This window comes from Tyto alba, unplaced genomic scaffold, assembly GCF_018691265.1.
Source record: "Tyto alba isolate M040663 unplaced genomic scaffold, T.alba_DEE_v4.0 Super-Scaffold_7, whole genome shotgun sequence".
NCBI lineage: Eukaryota > Metazoa > Chordata > Aves > Strigiformes > Tytonidae > Tyto > Tyto alba.
The window spans coordinates 8,150,883-8,177,006 of NW_024881328.1; the positions used below are offsets into that span (position 1 = coordinate 8,150,883).

Consider the following 26,124-nt stretch of genomic DNA (forward strand, 5'->3'; position numbering starts at 1 on the left):
CCCTCGAGCACGCAGCTGCCGAGTAACAATACTGACTGAACAGACCTGTCTTTCTCTTTTGCAGAGAACTGCAAAACAGGCCAAGGAAAGAAGCCAGATGAAGAGACGTTCTTTAACTACAAAGTATGGCTGCGATATCACAAAATTTTTTGTGAAGAGGTAAAATGGAAAATATATTCAATTACGTTATAACTCAGAAACCAGTATAGTTATGTAGCTTTCCTCATGCACTGATTTAAAAAAAAAAAAATAATCATTTTTGTAGTCTATCATGCTGTTAGTAGAAAGAAGATGGAATTAAAACTAAGAAATCGTAACACTGCTTGTCAGAGGGCCTTGGGTCTGTGCATCCAAGGTACTTGATCATGGTTATATTTTTATGACCCTGTGGTTTAAGCTGAATTTCTGTGTGTAACCTTAATGCAATTTTGAAGCATTACTATTTTCATACTCCAGTGTAGTTATAGCTGCAAGGATTTGAGGAAGTTCTGTTGAAACTTCTGTTGGTCTTAAAGGGTTGAGTGGGAGTGGGGACATTATGGACCAAGAAGATATCTTAGTTTATTTTCTTTGTTCACATACCAAAATGGCCAAAGAAAACACAGGCCGTGATATCTGTTATGACAAAAAGTGTGATTTCTCTTTTCTAAAATTGTCTTATCCAGTTCTGATCAGCTGTGAAAGGCCGACTGTTGGCACTGGGCCTGACATGTAAGACTTTGGCATTTACAATTAATGTCTACTGAAATTCATTTTTACTTAAACCAGCTTGTATTAAAAACTTACTCATGATAAGGAACAATAAATATTACCAATTATCTCATCAAAAGTAGTTTCATATTTTCCTTAAGATTGGAGATGCTGGTTATTTTGGACTGTTCATGTAGCTTTCTTTACACTTATTTCATATAAATACATTTCTATTTTTCCTGGTGATTTTTTTTATGCTTTACCTGTCTCTCCCCCCCTCCCTTGAGTGCTGTAAGCCAGGGGTAAGTTCATAAAGCACATCTGTACAGCCCGTATCTTCTTCTGAAAGTACATGTCTGCAATTTCAAGTACATCTAGTGAAAATAAGCTGAAAAGCTTTCTAGGTTATCCTTATGAGAAAAATTCTTCAAGTTTTAAACATTCTTTTTAACATTCCGTTAAATCTTTAAGATAAGGCAGTGGCATGAGTGCACCATTTTCTATAAAGCGAAACTAACTCGACTTTTCCAGCAAAGACACCTTTAGGTAACTGCCTGAAAGAAGTGTTACATGATGTTTGTGTTCTCCAAGTATAATTAAAGAATCATCACTTCAGCAGTTTAAAAGACCAAGTGAGAACAAAGCGAGGGATTTCTAAGCTCATACAGCCCTTACCAGAGGCCACGCTTTGATGTAAAATTTCATGAAGACAGTGCAGCAGGAGAGGAGGAAACTGAGACTATCAGGAAGGAAGCTTAAGAAGTTAAAGATTATTTGTTCACTAATTAGCCTGGTGCAATTTCTTTTAAAGAAGCTAGACAGTTAAGCAGCAGCTAAACTTGTCTTTGTCTTTCTCAGCCCTTTTAGCAGAGAAATGTGCCTCAGGTGAAAACACAAATGGCCTGGAGAACAAACTCTGTGACAAGATTTTCTCTGAAGAAAATTAACTCTTTATCCTGAAAACTGTATTTCTGTTTGATACAGATTTATCTGAGGGAAACACTCTAGCCCCTGACCTCTCTCCTCTCAAAGAAGTTTTAGGGTATCGCCTGGGACCTTACTCTTTGGACAGAGCTTAACTTTCTATGTTTAGTGTAGTCACAGTCATTACCAGGGCTGGTCCTGGGTCAACTTATGCAAGGATGACATTTAACAAGTATTTTGACGAAATCTAGACTGGCGCTCACAGAGGTGTGAGAGCCAATAATAAGTTCAGATTTATTGAGTAATGTCAACAATACTGTAACTGTTTTTACATTTCATTCTGTAAAGTAATGCTGATCTTTTGCCAATTCTCATTAAAACAGATGAAGATCACTGTAAAGCAACATTGGCACATCCACATCATAGTGTTTGCATGACATCCTGTGGGGTTAGGTTACAGCAGGTGATGGAGTTGTTTCATCATATCAGATCAAAGCCACAGTAGGCATTCAGATGGTCTCAAACTACCAGCAAGTTGCTCAGAGTGAAACACCACTGCACGTGTCCCTTACAGCCAGCTCTGTACACAAGGGCCGTGGAAGGATGATCTAAAGTATCCAAAACCCGCAGTGATCCACTTCAGGCTATCCAGCTTACTGTCCAGCTCAAGCCCCAAATACATTTATTTCTGTTTGGGAAAAGTGTCCAAGACAATATCTTTTTGGACAACTGCTGCAATGCTAGGAGGGTGTTGTATTAACTAAAATGTACTGTAGACTTTAAATAATAAGTCTATTTTAGGAGTATTTGCAACTTAGTGATTAACCAAAAAATACTGGGCTCAATGTTTATTATTAGCAATAAATACCAATTACTTCATGCTTGCACATCAATTTAAGTAGACTAATGTCACCTGATAAAGTCTGATTAAGAACTGTAAAGCAGCACATTCTGCATGAATTTCAACATGAAGTGTTTGCATACAGCCCATTCATGTCCATTATTAAATAAGCTAATGCAAAAAAAAAAAAAAAAAAATACGCTCCCTTGTGACAGAGGGAAGATTGCTAACCTTTCTTCCCCTAAAATCTGAATAAAACTACTGGTGAAGCCATTCCAGACCTCCCAGCTAGGAGCTGCACCAGGCACCCTCCTTGGCTGCCCGTGCAGCCCTGGCCCTGGGAGCGCGACCCTCCGCCCCTAATGCCGACCGCGTCGTCTCCTCACCACAAGCCAGTTCCCCTCTAGCATTAACTTCCCCGAAGGAAAAGCAAGTGCATGCTGCTGGTGAAGACACACAAGGTAACGCAGCCGCTCAGGTCAGAAGAATGTTGTATCTGCTGAAAAGGCACCTGCCAGTCGAAAGTCTTCCTTCGTCAGCACGCTGTACAGGCGCTGGGGCAGGGGCTTGGAGTAAGGCGCGGGGCGGGGGACAGTTGTGCGCAAAATCACCTCGCGACCCGTGGGCGGTGGGAAATCTGAAACAGCCCCCGTGTTGAGTCTTCGCTCCTCCGGTGAACCCGATCTCCTCAATTCTTCATCAAGTGGAGGCACCGCAGAAACCTTGAATAAGAGCAGAGGTATAATTACAGGGCAAGCTGTTTCTTAACATTAGGATTCCGAAAATATTTCTTAAGAGGAACAAAGTAAGATTAGAAATGGTGAACACATCAAAAGGCTTTATGTGTACACAGAGCAAGACACTAATGGGATGTCAAGAAATAAACTGCACGCAATCAAATGAAAGAACCTTCACTTGTGGATGGTGAATCTCAGGCTAAGCTCCTGATTTTCTGACAGTGTGAGGCAAGGGTTTTGACCAAAGGAAATGCCCCCTTCTCAAGCGGGTGCTCTCCTCAGCTCTCTGTGGCTACAAGGCCAAGCCAGCCTTCTTTTAAAAATAACCAGCACCACTACTGGAGTCTTGACAAAAAGTCACCTGCCTTTTCAAACTCAAAATACTACTTCTGCATGTGTTTTTCATGGCCGGTGAGAGGCGTGCTGAAGTGACAGTGCAGAGCAAGCGAGACGCTGTGCCATCTCCACTGAAGCTCGCTGCCTCAGGGCCAGCAAGCAGCAACACCCAAGACTGAATACTGGAAGAAGGGCTGGCATGCCCCGATAAACATGGCCTGATTACCTATAGATACACACCCCAATACCCTATAGGGTACACAACTCAAGCTTCTCAGTGTCCCTGAGGCACCGCAGAGCCTGCCCAGACAACCCCGTGGCCCCTCTCCCCACACGCTGCCCAGGAGCTGGGGGCCCGGCCCCGCTTCAGCGAGTCCCCAGGGCCAAGTGCCACTTGTTCCCACAAGAACAGTCCTGGGAAACCAACAGGGAGGATGGTGCCCGTGCTACGCTCCCTCACACAGTCACCCCAGCTCCTCCCCAAACCTCTCTGCATCTCTGTCCAAAAAGCTGAGTAGTTTCGGGAAGTGCTGGTACCTAGGATGGTGATGTTCAGGTACTGCCCATCACCACGTCCCCCAACAAGACAGCTGGCTGTTCAATAAACAAAAAACAGTGACAGCAACAGAGAAGAATATAAAGTAAAGGGCACGTATTTCAGCATCAGAAATTGTTAATATTCATTTGAACAAATGTTTGGGTGGGTTGTTTTTGTTTTTCAGATTTCTCTCTCTTTTCATTACCTGTTGGGCTCTAAAATTAAAGTCTGTGAGTGAGGACAAATCATTCTGGAAATACAAAATTATTTTTATGCTTAATATGCAAACAACAGTAGAAACTAAATCAGGCTGCTGTACTGTATCTACTGAAAGGTTCAACTCTGTGCAGCTAGGGAAGATGAGTGGGAAATGAGGGACAAAGTCGGTTACCTCATCAGAAGATTCAGTCAGCTTGGAAAGGGATGAGAAAAGAACCAGTGATGAAAGACAGAAACAAAGGCAAGTCAGAGGTGACTTACAAGAGATTAGAAGGAGATTGTATGTTCAAGAGATATCATGCACTCTACTTCCAAGAACATGCATTTGCTATCATAATTTTCCTGAGAAAACTTGAGAATATAACAACATATTTTACACAGCTCACAGAGAGGAGTCCAGGTTCAAAAGGTAACGAACAAAGAAGTCATTCAACTTCTATTTACCAAACAGCTCTCTACTGGAATAATTCATGGTAGATTAAACATGAGGGCTTTCTTGTAGCAAGTTAGCTCCTGTCCCCACCAAGTCTTAATTAGCAGTGGCCAGCTAATGGGAAGTATCTAACTTAGCTTTAGGTACTGATGTTTCAAAAGAAACAAAACCCTAGAAATTTACATACATCTTTACAGAGCATTAATGCTAGAAAATCTTACTTAGCTTTAAAAGCATCATGCCTCAGTATCGAAAAGGAAAGTGCATCCACCTGCATGCACTTACAGGGCACAGCCTTAGGCTTTACGGGGAGGTCTGTAAGTAAGGCTGGTTGACATGCTGAGATGTGCAACCAGATTCTCCCTAGAGACTAGAAGAATAAAACAAATGTTCTGATTTTCATTTCCCAGAATAACCACGGTCTGTTTTCAGAATGGACATTTTTATGCTGAGTTGCAAAACACAGATTATGATAAAAGCATCCATACCTTAAAAGTGTTTACTACCCAATCAGGACACTTACAGCAATGATTTCCAAACAGGATTTCAGGCTCTAAGATGTCTGCAATACTATGCTACCTTGTTATTACCACTGTTGATAAATTTTAGTTAGATCGTGATGCTATGAACAGGTGTAATTCTGACAGAAACTGAAGGATGATTGCAGTCCAAGAAGTTTGGAAATCAGTACTTTAAGGCTAATTATTACAAAGACTGCTTAAGAGAAAAAGGGAATATTTATATCAATATGGGCTGGGGAAAGGTTTCCAGAAAACAGACGCAACACTGGCAATAGGTAAACTGAATGCAGAGTTGTACTGGAACAGAACAGAAACTTCCTAAGCATACCAGTTTCCACAGAAGAAGTCGCAAGTATTCCAAGTACAAGCCTCAGTCTAAAAAGTCACTCCTTTTAAAGTATTTTATATTATGACATGTTTCTCTACATCCCTATGTGAAACAATCGACACACTTGATTGTTCTTGCTGTGATGTTGCATATATCATGTAACTTGACTAAAGCAGAAATTTGTGCCCATAATAGCAATATTGATGTTACCATTTGAAGTAAATCAAACATTAATGACACCTCTATCTACCCAGCTGGCTAATTGTTTAACAACCCAGGTCACTTACTCTTCTTTCATCTTGCAAGGTTCTGTTACTGCCAAAATTATGTTGAACATCACAAAAAAAACCTCAAGCACATTGATGACATACATGCATATACGCAGACAAAATAAACTGGCATCATATGACAAGTCGTTGCCTCATACTGCTTACATTAGAAGTATCTCAAAGCAATCCAGAGCGCTCTCTTACCCTCTGAGCATTCACAAACAGCTTGTGGATAATGCTACCGGCAGGTCCTCTTCCTGCACCAATAACTGACACTTCTGGCTGCTCCAGGAGACAGTTTACGAATCTGGTGGTACAAATTATTGAAAAGGAAAGAGGAATGTTTAATTCTCAGCTGTACCCAGTTTGCTAATCTAAAACCAGAACTGTTTCCTGTGAGGTCTCCACCTAGCATCATTTGCACAGTGAGAACTGGCAGACACTCTCAAAAGTTCTGTTTTAAAAGTTTAAGGACAAAAACCCTGAGAATTCTCAGCATCCCACCGAAACACTACCATCACCTTTTCATCCCTTTACTCCTTTCCCTCTACCCTAAAGACTAAACCTCCCTTAGCCTTCAGCTGTTCCCTCCTACCTTGTTGCTCTTTCTTTCATGCTAACACAAGCAGCTGTTCTTTCACAGATAACACAGGTCAAAACTAAGCTGAACACAGCAACCTCCCACAAAAGGTCAGGAAAGGCAGGATTACATGGCTGATAGCCTTGCAACTCCAGCAGCAGGGCCAGTTAACACCTAGGTGCAGCTCAGACTCTGAAAGGACCTACTTCTCTCGATTAACTGTAAATGGAACCCAGGCTCCTAATGCAGGTGTATGAATTCAACATGAAAAGCCTTCATGGTGTTGGCCACACGGAAGAAGTAATGACCATTTTTTTGCTCACAAAGATACTGCATTGGTCAGACATCACTCCCATGAACTCCCAACATTTACTTCAAAACATCATCTCTCTTCCTCAGCACAGCAGCAAGAAGTTAATGTGGAGGTTTTTTTAACATTACATGTTCATCATCTTAAGCAGTAAGTAAATAATCTGACAGCAGGTAGTGGAGCAATGAAACATGGCTCATTGCTTTTCATACATATGGTTGCTCAGTAATATCTTTCAAATTAGTAAGGAGACTAGAATAAGAAAATTTAACTTTGGGGAAGGGGCGATATAGGGGGGTGCATTTAATGCCATATTAGTTATAGAAAATACTAAGTTCCTCATCCTTCTAGTTTTACATCTATTGTAACAAAATTCATCAAATGTAACTTTTACATACACAAAAAAAAAATAAATTAAATCCCCAGTACTGTCAAGATAAAAACAAGTTCCATTAAAATAATCTGCATCACATTTTCAAAGAGATGGTTGGAGGGGCATTAAGGGCACCACATAAAACATCTCTAGGTAGCCTAGGGACAGGGACACGTAATGTTTATAGCTACTAAATACAATTCCTTAGTACTTCTGTATTACCACCACTTCCATCTGTCCTAAATTCTGAAACCATGAAAAAGGGGCATCAGAAGAAAAACAAAACAACACTGGTGCAGGGAAGGGAGGAAAAAAGAAAAAAAAAAATATAATCAGTCACCTTTGTAGATCTTCTTTCTCCTCCTCATTTTCACATTTTTCTACCCCAAATTTTGCTTTCAGAGACCTGGCCCTGGCAATGATAGCTTCCACACTCATAATCTGAGCAATGATTTCCTGCAGGAGTTTCATAAAAGTGAAAATTAGAAAGATGTACTTTTAGCACTCCCATGAACAGCGTAAAAGTTAATCAGGTTTTCAGCTCCCGTCACTACAAAAGCCTTACTTCCAACTTCTTGTCCTCTGGATTGGGGAATCGTAGAACTTTACTGGAATGGGATATTATCTGCTTAATAATCTTCTTAACTGAAGATATATCTTCTGTTGCTTCTATTAAGAGGAAAATAAATGAAGAAGTTGTAATTATTGCATCAATATTCACCCTAAAATATCTTAAATAATTTATTAAACGTTATTTACCTTCTTCCTTTACCTTGAGTACAGCTGCATGGATAATGCAAGGCAAGAGATGCCTTGCAAGGTCAGCTGGTTTCTGAACTGCAAGGTAATGAAGCACCTGTAACATTACAAAATTTAATACATTACTGATCAAAACTACTTCCCAAAGGTAAGGTTAACTACAAAAGATGAGCACCTACACTGAAGAATTCACAAGAAGGGAGCACCTTTGTAAAACAGGACTCAACAGGTAATTTTTACATTGACCCTCAGCGATTGTTTACAGTCCCAACAGGTTAGAAGAAAACTAAAAATAATTATTTTTTAGGAACACTTTAGTTTCTTAACACATACATGCAGATAAAAATCTGATTTACTAATAATTCAAAGAAGCACCTAAGTGATATTAGATATTGCAAACACAGTGTTGTACAGCAGCAAGACATTCTGATTAACCCCAAGCCATGTACAAAACAGTTTAGTAACTCCAAGAATATTGTGCAATGACATGCTGATGGCTAAATCTTGCAGGAGAAAGAAGAAAGTTTTGTACAGGCATTACAGATCAGACTATCACTAGCCACAGAGCTTTTTACCTTCTCTGCCTCTCTAGTGTCATCGAAGAGTCTCTTCTGCCTCCGGGCTGGGACTGGTTTTGCTGTCTCCCAGGCCTCTACCCACATGTTGCTGGGAATCTTCATTCGGGCACTCAGCTCACCCTTAATTACTATATTCCCCTTTTCATCAACCACTTCTTCTTCAATGTAATCCCGAGGGGAGTACCACCTCACAAAATCCTCCAGACAACAGCCAGGATTAGCTGCCTGGAATGAAGAGGAGATAAAAATTGTGCCTGAAAAATCCTGCAAGAACATGATAACCTGGGTAGGAATGCAACATAGTTTAGTGGGTGGAGCACAGGCTAAGAGCCAAAACTCAGGAAATTCTGTTCAGTCACCAAACTGTACACTAGGAAAGAGACCTGGGAGGGTGAGGGGGTAAAAAGCATAAACCAAGACAATGGAAAAGGACAAAACCCACACCATCAAAAAAAGCAAAGAAATCTTATCACTCCAGAACAGAACATTCATCAGCTATCTCAGGCAAACTCAAAATTATACTGTTAAGTCAAGCTTCTATCTGGTACCTGACGTGCAATGTGAATTTTCACTAATTTTTTTTACGAATAAGCTTATACCATTAAAGACTTAGAGGAAAAACCACCCAAGTCTAAAAGAATCACTGGGCTGCAGAAATACGCTTTCATCACTGACTTTCCATCTTTTAACACTCCAGTAACAAAATTCACCTTTTCTTCTTCCTTTAAAAAGGAACTTAAAAGAAATCTTCCCCAAACAAAACCATATTTTTCATAGATGCAATGTCAACACAAATAAATAAATCCATAGATCTAGAAAATAAAAGGAAACCCAGCTTTCTATTCAATGTACCTATCAAGAGTGCAATTCTACTTCAAATGATGGCTCTGTATTCTTACTCTAAGTTTTTAGATCAGTTTTGAACCAGAGAAAAAGCTACATATCTGACATGTCACTGCTAATAAACTGACATTGATATGTTAAGTACTACATAAGTACTCTTACTCTAAAGTAATCTGTATCCTTTTACTATGAAGTAACATTGCATTAATTACTTTAAAAAAGGCAAAAAGCTATTTCATGACAGAATCTAGTCTTTTTAGAGTTTTGAGATCCTTTGATGACAGCAGTGTATGTGCTCTTAGCTCCCTCTGTAGAACTCAGAAAAGAAACAGAACAAATTACCCAAAACAACAGTCAGTCCAGTCCCAATGTGATCAACAGTTGTATAGGACTTCTAAATAGTGGTAACTTATCCTTCATACTAAAGAATAGAACATCTTCAACCATACGTAAAAATTATGTCCACCTCCCAAAGTCTAAATACAGAACAGTGAACATGTTAATAGATTTTTTTTTTTTACACCACTTTTGCATTTTATCCGTTTGGAGTGTGATTAAAGGTACATTTTACAATGCTAGACACAGTGGAAAGCGCAGGTAAGGGAGACACTAAATGAAACCTAGAGGTGGTGGGAGGGAGAGACAAGTAATTTTGATTCAGGACTTCAACACTCAGTTTTCTTCTGACACCATTTCGTACGGGCTTGTTCGAGTTTTAATTCCCAATTTATCAACCGTATATTTTGTTGTGGTTTTTTTTTTTTTTTTTTTTCCTTCCTACAGACATTGTACAAATTTACTGGAATGCTACAGTATAATAGACTGGATAGTCATAGATTTAAGTGTTCCAGAAGCTTTATCAATAGGTTTTTATTTTCAACTTTCAACTATTTTGAAACTGGTTTTGTGGAGGAAAAAAAAAACCAAACAAACAAACAAACAACTCATCAGAAAACCCTCCAAAATTGTTTAACACAAGCAAGGACGGTTTAAGAAGAAAGCAGTCTCACAGAATTCTTCAAGTAGTACTACCTTGAAAGATTCCATATCTGAGAGCAGGCAGGCACTCTGCATGCGTGCCCGAAGGTGAGCACCTTCTGCTGATGTCCCTAGTTTTGCCAACACCTCTGACTGTTCTTCCAGCAAATCTTCAGTCATGGGTGCTGGTTCCTGCAACGTGGAAAAAGACACGTTTACAGGTAGCCTCTCCTACTTAGCCGTTATTAAGAAAGGAGGAGTGGAAAGCTCCCTGTCAGCAAAAGTGTTTCTTTTCTACTCTATCTGAACTCAAAGTTTCTATTGCTTAAGCTGTTTAGCCTAAAGCTGTGCATCTGAAGATGACACTAGCAAAAATAAATTAAAAAGAAAATAACCAGAGAATGAAGTACAATATAAGGATATATTGATAAAATGCCATCCAGATGAATCCCAGGAAGTGTTTGACTGATACTATTATGTTGAGATGGATGGAAACCCACCTACAGTAAGGTAGAATTTTTGCCATTGATACTGTCAGCACATAATTAATTGACAATATTTTGTCTGACTACACTCTGCTCATACCTTTTACCCATGCAAAGTAACATCCATTAAAAATAATTTCTCTCAAGTGAATGAAAAATACTGTATTCTTCATGCATGGCTGATTTCGAACTACTTCCTCTGACACCACTGCTTCCTATTTCATCCCTAGTCTTTCTATAAGAAAGTCTGTGTCAGGTAACATTTCTAGCTGATGATAAACCTACTTTAGATAATGCTACCAAAAACTGTTTACTATGGCCTTTTAGGTATAAATTGAAAAAAGAAAGAAAGTAGCAGCAAGTAGTCAGTCAGCTAGAAATTTTCATCGTGGAAGGACTACGGCAGTTCCTACTTTAGAGGAAAGGAAGTAAGGAGAGGATGAAAGATACCTCAAGAGCTGGAAATAAAAAGGAACCCAAATATAAGGTAGACAAGACAGCTTAATTCCTGTTTAAAAGAAGTTGCTTTGAGTGAAATTTGATAAGGAGACCCATTCTCAAATAAAACAAAGAGCGTGTGAGATTTCAGTTTAAAAGCCTTGTCAAGTTTTTGAAATGGAAAACAAGGTCTTGGGCCAAAAACACTTATCAGTTTTAACAACAGATAAGGCTATAACGTGCAAACTATATAAAATTCAGAATCCTAGGTATAAGCTATATTGCATGAGAGTTGTATTGCACATCTGGCTCAGTTCTTGCCACATAACCTGTGTTATTGGAATGTAGAGAGGCTCTCCTGGATGCAGTAGTGTCAGCTTTCCATGTGGATGCAGACGACCTTCTGGTTTTATGTTTACAGGCTCTTTGTTGCCTTCTTTTGCTCCTCCTTTCTTTCCGTTTTCCTGCCCATTTCCTTTAAGATCTTCTGTGTCACTTAGACATTCAAAAAATTCCTCTTCACTGTCACTCCACGATTCCCAAGACTTGCCAACTTCTTTTTCCTTATCAGGGTTATCTCCAGAGTGGTCTGCTCCTTTTCCAGTATCACCAGAAGTACCACCAGGCAAACGATCAGACATGCTCCCCCTCTTCCCCTCATCTCTTGCTTTCTTTCTTTCAATGCAACAATTTAACATCTAACAAGTTAAATGAAAAAAAAAATTATTTAGCAATTACTTCTCTTATGGAAACAATGGCAGCCACCAGAAATCTCTTACAATTGTAAAAGATAACAATTCCATTGAACTTGTTGCTATAACAAAGGTTTTCCCAAGAAATTAAGTCCAGACCCAATAACACAAACATAACTAAAACTACAACAACAAAATAGTTAGCTAATATTTGCTATAATTTTGACAGTTTCCTTAGTAGAAAAATCATTCTTAAATTTGGGATATTTACCTGAAGCTTCTGATGCAGTAAACAACATCTCAGATCTGGAGGGCCATTAGCTAATCTAACAAAAGGTAGAAGTGTAACCATTATCAATTATAAAGTTGAATCTTTCATATACATGTGGTATTAAATCATATGAAATCCCAAAGAGAGGCAAATATCCACACCGAACCCACTCCAACCATTTCAACTATACAGCTCTTCTGTGGTCTCAGAAAAAAAGCTAGTGACTAAGCAAGCCCCAAAGTTACACTTATTACCTAGAAGTCATTTCTGAAGCTCAGAGATCATTCACACTAGTATGAAAGACACACCCTGTATTTCCCATTTGGATGTTTTTCAAACAAAAAACTGAAGCATATCTGACTTTACTTTTAAAGCTGCAATGAGACAATAGAGTGATCTTTATGTATTTCGAGCTCTATCTTATTTGTTCGCATAACTACTTGAAAGCACAAACTGGCAAATAAATGGCCAGTCCATGCATCCCATTTAAAAAAAATAAAAGGATATGTTTTTGCTCTACATTGATATCGCATCTTGACAGAACCCTTTATTTGGTCTGCAACAAGCTCCGCTGCAGCAGACATAACCTCTGGAAGGGCTGGAATACTTGAGACAGCACGAGCTGCCTGGAAAGGCTACTACACCAGCAGGAACATGGAACAGCTCCCTTGGAAAAGTGGCAAAGCCACACTACAAAGCAGAAGTGTTTCTGACTAGATCAGCTCCTTGGTTTTCATCTAACAATGAACTGGAAGCCAAACATTTGCATAAGCTTTCCCCCCCCCCCCCCCCATCATCCACACAGTAGAGTGCTCTCTACCTTGAGCTTCCTCCAGGCATCTTGAAGTTTTCAAAGGAGGGCACAGATGCTTTTCTACTCCCTATTCTTTCTTGTTTTAAGAAAGCAGAGTAATAGAGGATAGTATTTGCAAATTAAGAAAACAACAGTATGTTTCAGTTACACTGAACTCACTCTGTTCCTGAAACAAAGAACATTTTCTATGACAAAGCAACAACAAAAAAAAAAAATCTTACCCTGGAATAAGGTAGTTGTTCTCCCATCTGTAGCGCATTTCTAACACAAATTCTTGCCAAAGATGTGCCACGCCTTTTACTCCTCCATGGTAAAAGTTTATCATACAAAGACACAAAGCTAGTTTGTACGTCAGACTATCAGAAGGAGCCGATTTAAACTGACTGAAGAGATTCTACATAAGAAATAAAAGAAAGCAGGAAATACAGAAACAATGGCATTTTTTCCAGAACCATATGATCTCTTTCCTGTCTATCAATACAAGTGGCTAGCTAACATTTTAAGCCTATAAGCAACCAAAAATTATAGTCTTTGGAAGAAAAAAAAAAAAAAAACAAAAAAACACCACAATCACTACTTATACTTAGAGATTCCACAAAGGTAAGTTCCTTTTTCCAAAAATTATCTATTACAAGACATAGGGCAACCACAGCAAAGTCTGTATGAACATACTCCTAAGAGAGAGAGCAATTTTGGGTGTGTCAGTCAATAAAACTTACATAATCTTCATTCTCTGGAGGAGGATTGTTTCCTGCTGAAGTGCTACTTCTGCTTTCAAATCCATCTGCGAGTTTGTCAGCAGCATCAGGAAATAAGAACTTGAAGAAACAAAAAAAAACCCCACCAAACTTCCATCAGTATGTTCCTCCTGCTTTTCCCACTTTCTCCATAAAGCTACTGCTGGTTACAAACCAGCAATCCCTATAATTAAAACTGTTAGCAGAGTTCAGAGTTCATTTTCAGTCCACTTACATTGCACAAACTTGTAATAACTTAGGCTGTTTCAAGAAGCTGATCAATGCAATTCAAATAATGGAACTGACATCAGACACTTTTATTTATAATTCTTCTATAAATTATAAACCAAATGAATCTGTGGAAGCATGAAATACATGTTTTATATTAATTTAATGTTCATGGACAGATCACTTACCAGAAGAATAGTGTTCAGAACTTCATTGTTTAAAGGTGATTCATCTACACCTCTGTGTTTGCGAATTTTTTTCTTTGCACTGTGAACCATATTTGTGACTGATAATTTATGGATTGGGACTGGTGCTGGTTCTGTGAGCTTTGACAAAGCATGGGTAATATCAGCAACCTCTATAAAATAAAACAAAAATAAATAGAACAAAACAAAAAAACCCCACAAGACCATCTCTTTTTAAAAGTTCACCTGTCATATTCAGTTTATTTATCTCATATTGATTTTTAACACCCTGTTAACCAGAGCTACACCCCTGTACAGTGCTGTCAGGTTCCATACCTGATATTCACTGTTCTTTGCCACAAAGATAAGCAGCAAAATGAGGTCACAAAAGAATCGGACTGTCCTTGATTTAATTCACTGAATGAATTCTAGACTGAGTTGGCTGTAGACAGTGCCTGCCACCTACTGTAGTAGTACTGCATACTTGCAGACAATTACAGGCAGAGTATCACCAAACAGCCCGCTGAAGAGCCAGTGTTTAAGCTTTGTTTAATACATGATACCAACAAACACATTGTAGATAAACACTGTTGAAGTGCATGCTAGAACTTTAGATCAGCCTTAAATAAATCCAGTATTAATCACTATAAATATATACATGACCTTACATGGTGTAAGCACCATTCTGATTCATTGCAGTCCTCAGATAAACTCCTCAAAAGATTTTTCCAAAGTTGTTGCTGGTAAACTTCATAACCTCTCTTACAAGAAAATGATTTAACATCATTAAAATGAGGGCAGACAAATTTAAATGAGTTAATTACCAGCAGTCTGGAAAACCTCCTCTTGGCAAACACTTCAAGCAAATTAGAGATAAGGAGGGCTAAAGAGACTGTATGTCAAGCACAGAGTAATACATACACTAGTCTAACATCTTTTTAAGCTAACTAGTAAGCTCCTTCAAAACTAAGACCAAGTATAGTCAAAGGAAACACTGATACAGGCCATATTTGGAGGGAAGACAAGGTAACAAGAGGCAGAAAAGAAGAGAATGTTCATATACAGCAAGAAAAGTGAAAGAATGGGACAGAGACATCAATAAGATATCAGTACCTCTATTGTTGGGATAAGGTCTGACCTGTTGGTCATATAATTTTGGTTTGTTATTTTTGTTTGGTGTTTTTTTGGAGGATGACAGCAAAGCCCCTCAAACAAATTAGAGACTCTTTAAACTGGCTGTTAAAACATACTACATAATACTTCAAAAAGCAGAAAAAAGTGGAAAAAAAACAGAAATACATAAAAAGATGCAGACAAATCTGTTTGATGCTTACTCAAAACCAACTCTTGTACACACTAGTCAAATTTTAAGTTCTTGTTTTCCAGTGGAAAAAAAAAATAACTACAACAGAGGCAATTGTCCTTTGGGATACTGGGAGCTAAACTTGTCTAGAAATCATGAGAAATTATACCATGTAGTATTGACCAGAAAATTCCCAGGAGTATTACAGAAAATTCCTAACAATTAAAATTAAATAAAGCAAAGCATCAAGATTTTAGTTTTACCTTTTCCTTCCTCTTCAAATGCAGACCTTCCAAGTATCTCATCAGTTGACTCCTTTCGACGGCAAAGCTTGTAGAATTCACTAAGAAAGTCACCTATAAATTAAACAAAGTTTCTGAACAACTACTCAGTTAAAATCTCATTGAACAATAACTTAACAAAGTGATTATAAATAACGTATATAAGTAAATAACTTATCAAAGTGATTCCTAAGGCACAGTAAATTTTATCTTTTCATCTGAAAGAGCATGATAATTTGTTCTGAAGCATAAATATCTTTAAACCACATAATTAAAGCTTAGGAAAATGCACACCTAGACAGCTATCAGACAACTCTCCAGAGCACAGTTCTGAATATAGTTTAATCCATTTCTTCAGCCAAAGCAGGATGAAACTTCTGCAGCATGTTAATTTTTTTTGGTTTTGAAGCCCTTTCCCCCACAAGCTAAAAGGCAAGGACGAGCAATAGTACAAATCTCCAGGCGTACCAATCCTGCCTGTCAAGCAGACTGATTCAACTAAGGAAATGGATATATGCAGAAGGCACTTAATAAAATCTAAAGTTTCTCAGAAATCTAAATTTTAACAGAACACACAGAGTAAATGCTTATTCTCTGGAACCTGGTGAAGTAAGAACAGCAATGAAGATCATGGTACCCAGATGCAGAATAACTACAACAGAAACTTATGTTTTTGCAAAGCTTGTGTTCTTGAAAAAGAAGCTCAAAATATTGTCCACTCAAAAATAAGGGGACTGAGGAAACAGAGGTCATCAGGAAACCAATAATTCAACCCTAACTTCACAACTTAATAGCTTAAAAGCCATAGGAGAAGATAGGAAATTCTGTTGTCTTACCCAATAGACACTGTGGGTTATCTGCTTTTCTGACTCTCACAGACCACTGGGGCGCTTGAATAGGATCCAGGTCACTTTAACACAAAAAAACAACTGTCATGCTGTCACCATAAGTATGCAAGAAATGAGTGTCAAGTTCTCAGTAAATGGAATTTCATAGACATCGAAGCAATGATATATACCACAATACACAGGAGAACCTGACAAACACTCTAAAATGCAAGCAAGTCTTTGTTCTCACGTACATACACAACATGAAGAAGAAACACATGAGAACAATGCAGTTACAACACACCTAAATTGTCTTATTTTGAAGTGTATTACTGTTGAAAAGTAATCTTTGCATTAAAACAACAAACCACTTTTTTTTTTAATTCTTTCTTAAGTATCAGTATACCCTGTTCTTCCACTTTAGGAGGCTTAGCAGAAAACCTAGATGATAGTTTTTGGGAAAGGGATGTCGCTCAGTTAATTCTTTTTGCTTTCCAAATTCCATTAATATCTTTCCCAAGAAATATGCAATACACAAAACTTCTAAGTCTACCATGAAAATATGTCCAAAAATGGAGGTGTGTGTTCTGTTGAAAGTACAATACAATAATATTTTCTCACACAGAAATGCATTTCAAAAGTTGTTTTCCCAAGTGAGATGTTTCATCAGCTGACCTTAGAATTCCTCAGAACAAGTTCTCTTTCACATACAAAGCCACACACAACGTTTTAGATGTCACTTAAATGCAGTAGTTAACAAATGAAGTACACTTCTAGATATTTGCAATTCAGACAAAATACTTACGAATAAACATCATTGTCGACAACTATACCTTCCGTTAGGTGAGGCCACGTGGTAGCTAAATGAAGTTCACTGAAACAAACCAAGATTTAAATCTTTCAGTGCTAGCAGAAAGTGTTCTATCATAGTTAAGATCTTGAAAGGCATATGTGATAGTTTATATTTAAGTCCCTTTATGTATTTTGCAGCTACAACCAGAAATGTGCATATTTTCAAATTATTTTTCTCACTGAGTAAATTCTATTAGTTATTCTACAGCATGTCACCCAGTATTGCACTAAACTTTAGTAGTACCTGACATACAAGACTCTCTCACAACTCATCTCTGCAAAAGGAGAGATTGTACATTGTATTCTAGGTATCCAGGTCCAGATGAAAAAACAACTTCAATGAATTGCCTACAGCATTAAACACTGTCTAATACATTAAAGTGATTTCTAGACTTGCTGAGTGGTGATGGGTTGTTCAGAGGAGGACATAGGGAGATTGTAATAACTCACTTTGCAGACCCTCTCAATTTATGTCTTCTATAAATGTCAAAGATGAGAGCAAGTCCAACCCTTGAACAAAGGCACACCATTTTTAAAGTTTATCTCCAGTTAAGGTATATTTCAACATAATAGTTTCAGAGATAAATGGAGTATTCCAGAAGTTTATGGTGAAAGTATTATGAGCTAGAATTCTGAAAATCATTAGATAATTTTGCAGATGGTTTTATTTGCTATTAGACTATTACTTTTCACACATGTTCCTTATGTACTTGAGTAATTATCTGCTAGGGACATACTAAGTGATAGGCAGGCAAAGCTAAGATTTGAAATAACATAGCTTTAAGTCCTTCATTAAGGATATTATAAAACACAGTTTTCTGAACTCTTATCTTACCTAATAGGATCCTCACAGGCACCAAATGGTAACTTCCCAAACTCAAGGCCTCCAACTTCTCCCCCAACTAGAGCATCTATATCTGAAGACAGATCAATACATTTTCTGTACAGAATTTATGAAATATTTTAAGAAGCATATAATCTTAATTTCACAGTAAAAAGACTGCAGCGTGTAGAATGACCAGAGAATAGCTGAGTATCTAAGGTGATAGAGCTATGAAACCACAACCCTAACATGCAGTCAGAGTAATTGTTTCCATGAGAAACTGAGAAGTTTCCATGCAACAGGACATTCACAATTCTTGCAATCCGTGTTGAGGGAAGATTGCTCCCTTCATACAGGAAAAGGTGATATCTATAAAGGCAGCCTTAAACAGTCAGTGTTGACACAAGAATAGACATAAATTTGCCACAGAAATATTTAGGCAGATAATCCGTTCCAAACAGAAAAAGAAGACTCCAGAAGAACAATTCTGCAAAGTGTAAAAACAACTATTTTTAAAATGTTGACAATTTTATTAAAAAAAGTGATACATTATGTCTCTTACAATTAAAGATTTAACACAATTTGGGAGATTTCTTGTAATCCCAGGTACTTAAAGATCCCTCCCAGCATCCTCAGCCGTTTCTCATGTTATAGCTTTCAAATATATAAACCAAAAATAGTCTTCACTGAACAAAAATTTAAATAGGTAATGATGTATTGTAATGCCATTACAATAATGCTATTACAGCATCTGATCCTTAATTTTAAATGCATCTGGCAAACTGTTTACAAAACAAGTGAGGTATTAGAGCAGATCATTTGAATAACAATTACATAATTTCTTCTTCAAAGACAAAAGACATTTAAATTCTTCAGTTTTATTTGAGAAGAGCTAATTGAGTGAGAGCAATAACGTATGGCTCTGATTCTTCTTGAAGGTAAAACCACAACTGCATCTAGCAACAGCAGTTAAAATTATGTTGACCACCTCCAGTTTCTTCAATACACTACGCCACTACCTCCCTTAACCAGAATCCCCTAAAAGAGTATAATTTATTCAAACTGCTCCAATCAAGAGACATGATCAGAGCGGTACAACTCACTTATCACAAACCAGGGATCCTGACTTAGTGAATAACTATAGCAAGGCAGAAAGAGACTACAGAAAATATTAGCTTCTGTGCCTGCAGAAATAATAAAAAGTAAAATCTGTAGAACTTGATTCCCAAAATCTTTAGGTAAACTTGGTTTACCTACAAAGAGAAACTATCACTTAAAACAGCACTGATTTTCTCTGACCCTGAAATGCAGGATTCTCTTCAAACATTTTCAACATTCCTTAGGTACAAAGCACACAGGATCAACTTCACCACAGACTTCTTCAAAACATATCTTTGATTAGTGTGAGAAGTTTGGGGGTTTTTTTAAGGCAAAAGGAAGCCAAATTATTAGTTAACCAGACCAAGGTCACACAGGTTCTGTCTCTCTAATTGTGCCCTAAATACTTTAACCTCGTTATGTAAAACTACTACCAAGTCAAGAATAGAACTTGAGCATTTTAATTGCTCCTCCACCTTGTGCATAAAATAGCACATCACTAATAAAATGTATGTTAAGAAGGAACTAATATCTACCTTCTTCCTATAGATTTGTTTACCTTTGAGGCAGAAGTTTATAATTTATTTTCTGATGCTACCAATACAGAAACAGATCTGTTAAAAACAAATACTTGATACCTTGAAAGAGTTACCACCAAGCAAGCATCCAAGTTCTTGTGAGAGTACCAAGTGAGCAGACTCACTCCGTTTTTCTGAAGTATCATCACTATTGCATAAACTTATCAAGTCTAATGCATGCACTTTCCATTAAAGATTATACATTACTTCTCCACTTTTTGCTCCTCATACAAGGCTACTACGATAAAAGGCTTGATCAGAAATTTTTCCTACATGGAAAAAAATAAATCAACTGCTTGGTTTATTCAGCTCTGTATTAACAACAATAAAAATCCAACCTTTTACCTCAAGTGAAGTCCATATAATATTTTCTCCTTTGCCCATTGTTAATACACTTAAACAGTGAAGTATTAAAATCAGTTACTTTATGGAAATAGTTGACAAATACTCCTGTAAAGTATTACCACCTACTAGAACCTGAATCCAAATGTTTCCCTAAGGAAATCAGAGTAGAATTCTTTACAAATCCATAGTCAGTCACACTTTTCTCTCCAAATAGGTATTACCATTTTAGAAGTATCACTATCTCTAAACACTAACGAAAAGCTTTTTTCTAGACTTGGCCCTAACCAAAACACCTGTCACAACCGTAAACCACAGACATGATTTCAGAGCAGCCTTAAGCTTGCTAGCCTGTCACAGGGAATGGGGTGGCACTCAGTTGTAACTGAAGCCTTTCCTAGTAATGCAGAAAATGCTTTAATCCTCCTGGCAATACTAATCCTTTAGTATTGACTGTTCATCTTAAAACGAGTTATTCTGAGGACACAGATCTCCTACCTGGTGGCTGCTGTGGCCAGAAATACTGCTGCCAGTCTTGAAGCACATACGTAAGCCGAATAGCCATGCTAACCGGAGGCAGTGGTGTTAAAGGGCATCCCTTGAAAATATTATAGAAAAACATCAATGTAAAGAGTACATCCTCTCAAACGCCCCAGGCCTTGAACATGAATTAGTTATGATAGCTTGTATTAGAGTTAATTTTATCAGATCTGCAACACCCCAAGTATTACTATTAAAGCCATTGCTCAACAAGACACTCGCAGGTAAAAGTAAGCACGTAAGCTTTCTAAAATGCATGAGACATTCATACGCTCCATTTAATTGGTAATTCAGTAATACCCTGACCCAGAATGCATTCGGTTTTCATTAAGGATTTTTTTCCTCACTGTTTTGATGAGATTGCTGACAAACCAGTATTAGTTATGAAGTGTTGCAGTCAGCCATACCAGTCCATAAAGAAGCAGTCCACCACCGCTCCTGACTTTTTACTGTTGTTCTTCACTCTTAAATTAGCTTACGGAGCAACAAAGTATCAAAACATAAACCCACCCCAACCTCCCTTCTCCTTTTAAATAGCAAAACAGAGTTTATTTTGGGGAGGGGGAAGAGAGGGTTGTTACAAGGAGACTGTAAAACAGACACATTCTTTCACAAGCCCGTGGAAAATAAAAAACAGAAGATCGTAACACTGAGAAACAAAACCCATAACAATTTTCACTCTTTATTGCTAGATATAGGCAGTATCTGGAAAAAGACTTTGTTGGTATCAGCAGGGTAAGCCTCATCCTTGCAAAAAAAAAAAAAACAACAAAAAAACCAAACAAACAAACAAACAAAAAACAAAAAACCTAGAGGACAGAAGTTAATCTACAAGCAACCAGGTAATAAAATAATTATTTAATTATTTTTAATATCAGTTATATGTGTTCAGATGCACTTACAATCTTGGATTTGAATATATCCAGTAATCCTGATAAATGAGTATACTGATTTGGCACTTTGCGAAGATGAACCATTTCAAAGTCAGTTCGAACTCCTGGACCCTGACATTCTCCAACATACATTCGTCTCCATTTATGATGTATTTGCACAAATAGTGGTACCTGACTATAACACATGAATATTACAGATTATTTAAAGTGTCATGCAGTCTTGTAGTCTTTAAAACTAGCTAAACATTCCAACATAATTTCATATGTATAAATTCATATATTTTCTCTTAGTGGAACACAGTTTAAAATGCCTAGTAGGAATCAGAGAAAAACAGTGTTAACTTCACCATGAAGTGGAATGACTAACAAATTGTCATGTCATAAGCATCACCCCATCAATGACTTCAGTTATATAATTTTTGGTTTAAATATCTTTTGAGGAAGATTAGAAAGTTAGTTACCACACACAGAGAAGAAATTATCTTCTGAAAGCTGTATGTTGTGTGCCAGTTATTCCAACAACTGCTAGCAACTTTTAAAAGCCTTTAAAGTTTTTAAACAATGATTAATATACACAATACATTGAATCAATTATTTAAAATTTCCATGGAAATCCCTTTTTTTTTTTAATCCTTCTGTAACAATACCATGGTGCAAATACAACAAACTCTGATGTATTTTGCTAACAACTTAATACTTTTTCCTCACAATAGCAGTATGCTAGAATTTTACCTGGACATGCAAAAAGGTTTGTGCTTTCACCTACCAGCCAGTGTTCCCCAACGCAATGGAAACAGAACTCAGCAAAAGGTTACATTTGGATTCGCTGAGAACTGCATCATTATTTGCAGCTGGAGCAATAACCACAAACTCACGTAAGCCATACCTTGAGAGAGAGACACAAAGAACACATTTTTGTTTTTTAGCAAGCCAGCTGAAACACAGAATTTATAAAAATATTGTAACCTGAATAACCTAATTGTCACCAACAGACTGTGGAATTTGCTACTTTGATGTAAATATCTCTTTCAGAGAGGTCAAGAACTGAGCGGGCACGGAGTGTTGCAGATTCTCAAACCACAAACTACCGAAGCTTAACAGCATTCAAACACTGTACTTGAAATAATGTGATGACTTCCAGGTCTATCAGCCCTGATTTTTTTATTTGATGTTAATAACAATCGTAATTATTTATATATACATAAAAACAATCTCTCCAGAGCAATGCTAATAATGTGCTAAAGATTTGCATTACTAAGAATATCATTGTTGCTGTTCCCTAAGGTGCCGCAGCTTCTCTTTTTAAGAATGTATCTAAATATTACAAATATAAAGGCTTTTCTAGTCTATGAAATTCTGAAAAAAAATATTTTGAGGGAAAAAAAAAAAAGTAAAGTCCACTATGGTGGGCTTGTTTTGCACTCCTTCCCAGTGTCAATACAAAGAACCATTTTACTTAAACTTTAACTCTTGATTGAAAAAAGATATACAAGTGATTGTCCCAACATCAAAGACTTTTCAATTGCTATGCTTATTTGTACTAAAGATGAGAGGCAGCATACGTACCATCTTACTAGACAGTGAGCTCTAGGAGGAAAGTCATTGTTCATGCACAACAAGTCCTGCATAGGCAGAGGAAGGGCATCTGTGAAAAAAATTGATACATAAGAGCATGTACATCCATTCACCTGACTTACAATTTACTTATATTAGCAATTTGTTGAATGCAAAGCATACTAAAAAGAAAAATGTCAGATCACACCCATCAAATCCCAGAAAATTTCACACAGAAACAAATCAACACACTGTGAATTCCACATTCTGAAATTGTTTTTTGTCATATCCTTACAGGCATGTAAGGGAACTATCAGCTACCTTCTACCAGTTCCTCTTTCCCATCTTTGTCACTGGGTTCTTGTACAAGATAATGATGGGTAATTGAGAATTTGAAGTCTGCAAATGAAATTTCATCTGCTTTCTCTTCCCATGCTCCTGTCGTGTATACACCCTGCATATAAAAAAAAAGGATATTATTTGATTACATAAATTTAGGTTACCATTCGTAAACCTTAAAAAGTATACTGCCTACATGATCTATAATATTTATTCATCTTTTTCTACTGCTAAATATTTATTCTTAAATATCTAAACATGGTTTCATTTAAAACAAACAAACAAACAATTTTCAAAGCACTTAATTATAAATGTAGCTGAATGCTAAAATCCATGTTGCCAATAATCACGTTCATTTCGAGGACCAGATATCCCCCTGAGAAGTCTTCAGAATTGTATGGCAATAAAGAGGCATATACATGCTCTCATACACATCTTAAGTGTATGCACCCTCAACTTTGCCCAAAAGACAGAAGTTTGTCACCTGGGATTTTATCTATATCTATGCCATTCTACACAAACACTAATATTTACTTCACATACTCTGTCACCAATAAATGACTTTGTATCTATAATTTGCAGAACTCCTGTGTGTAAGGATAATTAATTTTTAAACAAAAATACAGCATAGAAAGTTTCTAGGAAAAAAATCAACATCACTGTACAGAATCGTATGCTACTAAAACAAAGCAACTTGGGCAACCCTTTGATCTGTAAAGGGTATCTTCTCACTATAAACCAAGAAGGGAGGAAAAAAAGACACGCTGGAATACACTAACAGCTAAGGTTGAAAACTAGTTCATTAAGTAACGTAAGTTTTTGTTCTGAACACTCTGTGTCCTGACTAAAATTAAGAATTATGAAATTCCTCTAGAAATACAGCAGCCGTTCAACCCAGAACAGATTAATTTAGTTGTACTAGTATGCAGAATTGCTCGACAATTTCATCCGCAATTTACTGGACTGAGCAAACACTACAAAGGCTCTAATTAGACTTTGAAAATAATCTCTCCAATCTATGAAGCATACTAAGTCACAAGTACTACTACACAAACCTCAACCCATAAGTATGTGAGAAGTGACAAAGGCACAAGGCAGGGCAAAAACAAACTCCTTAAGAATTTAAAAGATTCAACCATGTTTCCAGATTCTAAACTGGGAATAAAAAAATCACTAGGCCCTATATGAAGTTCCAACCTTATCAGGGAAATAGCCTGTTTGGCAGACAGCCCAGCAGTAAGTTTACAGGAACTGTTCATCAAATTGCAACTTTTACAAACAAAATTCCCCAATACAAATCATCATCTGCCACACCTAAGAAAACGGCAATACACATAACATAGATGTGTATTACTAGCTAGTAATTCAAATTCTAAAAGAAAATGCAGATGCAGTAACTGACCTTTTCTAGAGCTTTGCCTGAAGAAATCCCAATAAGCTTCCAGTCATTCAATACTTCCTCTATTTTTGAAATAAATCTATTGGGGAAGGGAAGAGGCATTAATATTTGATGAACATTGAGCTTGTACTATAATTCAGCTCCCTACAAGTAGGGAATATGGTGTCTTACTAAGGCATTCCTTAAAAAAAACCAACCAACCAAGAAACAAAACAAACAAAAACAAAATAAAAAGAAACACAAACAAAAAAACAACTAACTCAATAACAACAGAACAACTGCTTCCTTGTAGAAATAAAAGGATCCTCCTACATTTATATTTCAGATGACAGTTGCTTTTAGCAACTAAAAGCATTGTTCACAGATAAACAAGCATCTGACACAAAGTTCTAAACTAAATTCAGATTTAAAATGCAATGTTTAGAATCTATCTCCTATCACGGTCACAGTCATTGGAAAAATGTATTTTATGAAATAATACATTAAGAACGCAAGAGCATTATTCACCTTAAGCTTTCCTGTACGTTGTCCTACTAACTTTTAAAGGCTTCAGCTATAAGATGATTGTTTCAATAGTCAGGTATCTACTTCAAAAACACATAAACCTTCTAGATGTTTATTCTAATCCCTCGCGAACAGGCACTGAACCAGACCTCTCCCTCACTTCAGAAATAGCTTGACCAGATCGCCTGCACCAACTCCTCAGCTGCGGCCTGAGCCGCCGCCTCAGAGACCCGGCGGTAACGCCTGGAAGAGGAGGGAGGAGGCTCCGGGTGCCCCCGGGCACCGGCTGGCGCGGCCGCCGCGGCGCAGGGTCCCGGCTCCCCTCAGCGGGAGCGGGCCGGGGCCGACACGGCGCAGCCCCAGGGACCCGCCCGCGGCGGCCGCCGCTGAGGGAAAGCGGGACCGGCGGCAGCACCACCTACCTACCTCTCCCACTCGGAGGCAGTGGTGAAGTCCGTGATCTCAAACACCTCCGACTCGGGCTGCGGGGAGAGAGCGGGAGAAGCAGTGAGCGGGGAGACCGCCTCGGCGGACAGCGCAGGGGAGGGGAGGGGTAAACACTCACTTCGCTGTCCCCCGCCATCTTGCGCCGCTGCCGGGACCCCCCCACCCCGCCCCGAGCGCAGAGGCTCACGGGAAAGCGGCGGAGGGAGGTGCGAACCGTCCCGGCGCCTCCTCCCTCAG

At 37.9% G+C, this 26,124-nt stretch overlaps 2 protein-coding genes across 9 annotated transcripts in view; one reads left to right on the forward strand and one right to left on the reverse strand.

The window, feature by feature from the left end:
• Positions 1-2,654, forward strand: part of ZRANB3 (zinc finger RANBP2-type containing 3) — a 55,590-nt gene extending 52,936 nt beyond the window's left edge. For all 6 annotated transcript variants that reach the window (XM_042783733.1, XM_042783731.1, XM_042783732.1 and 3 more), the window contains one exon: positions 65-2,654. In XM_042783733.1, coding sequence (XP_042639667.1) covers positions 65-163 — 99 coding nt within the window. In that variant the 3' untranslated portion in view covers positions 164-2,654. The remainder of the gene's footprint in view (positions 1-64) is intronic.
• On the reverse strand, positions 1,850-26,052 carry RAB3GAP1 (RAB3 GTPase activating protein catalytic subunit 1). Of its 3 annotated transcripts, XM_033003132.2 has the most exons (25): positions 26,006-26,052; positions 25,867-25,922; positions 24,940-25,015; positions 23,520-23,652; positions 23,211-23,289; positions 22,411-22,530; positions 21,654-21,819; positions 20,710-20,809; positions 18,206-18,287; positions 17,324-17,392; positions 16,528-16,601; positions 15,674-15,766; positions 14,111-14,280; positions 13,677-13,775; positions 13,179-13,351; positions 12,144-12,198; positions 11,510-11,878; positions 10,312-10,449; positions 8,434-8,661; positions 7,859-7,955; positions 7,665-7,768; positions 7,440-7,555; positions 6,041-6,143; positions 4,458-4,478; positions 1,850-3,177 (listed from the first exon to the last, which is right to left on the reverse strand). In XM_033003132.2, the coding sequence occupies exons 1-25, from the start codon at positions 26,021-26,023 to the stop codon at positions 2,935-2,937; spliced, it is 2,982 nt and encodes a 993-aa protein (XP_032859023.1). In that variant the 5' UTR covers positions 26,024-26,052; the 3' UTR covers positions 1,850-2,934. The 3 variants fall into 3 exon arrangements, with proteins under 3 accessions (XP_032859023.1, XP_032859024.1, XP_032859026.1); XM_033003133.2 differs by lacking the exon at positions 4,458-4,478; XM_033003135.2 differs by lacking the exons at positions 24,940-25,015; positions 26,006-26,052.
• Positions 26,053-26,124: the final 72 nt, after the last annotated feature.

Excerpts from the sequence above, each read along its gene's own strand:
- RAB3GAP1 (XM_033003132.2), bottom strand. Across the intron at positions 22,531-23,210 it reads GCTCACTGTCTAGTAAGATG|GTATGGCTTACGTGAGTTTG; the intron begins GTACGTATGCTG and ends CTCTCTCTCAAG. Across the intron at positions 3,178-4,457 it reads TGACTGAATCTTCTGATGAG|GTTTCTGCGGTGCCTCCACT; the intron begins GTAACCGACTTT and ends CTCTTATTCAAG.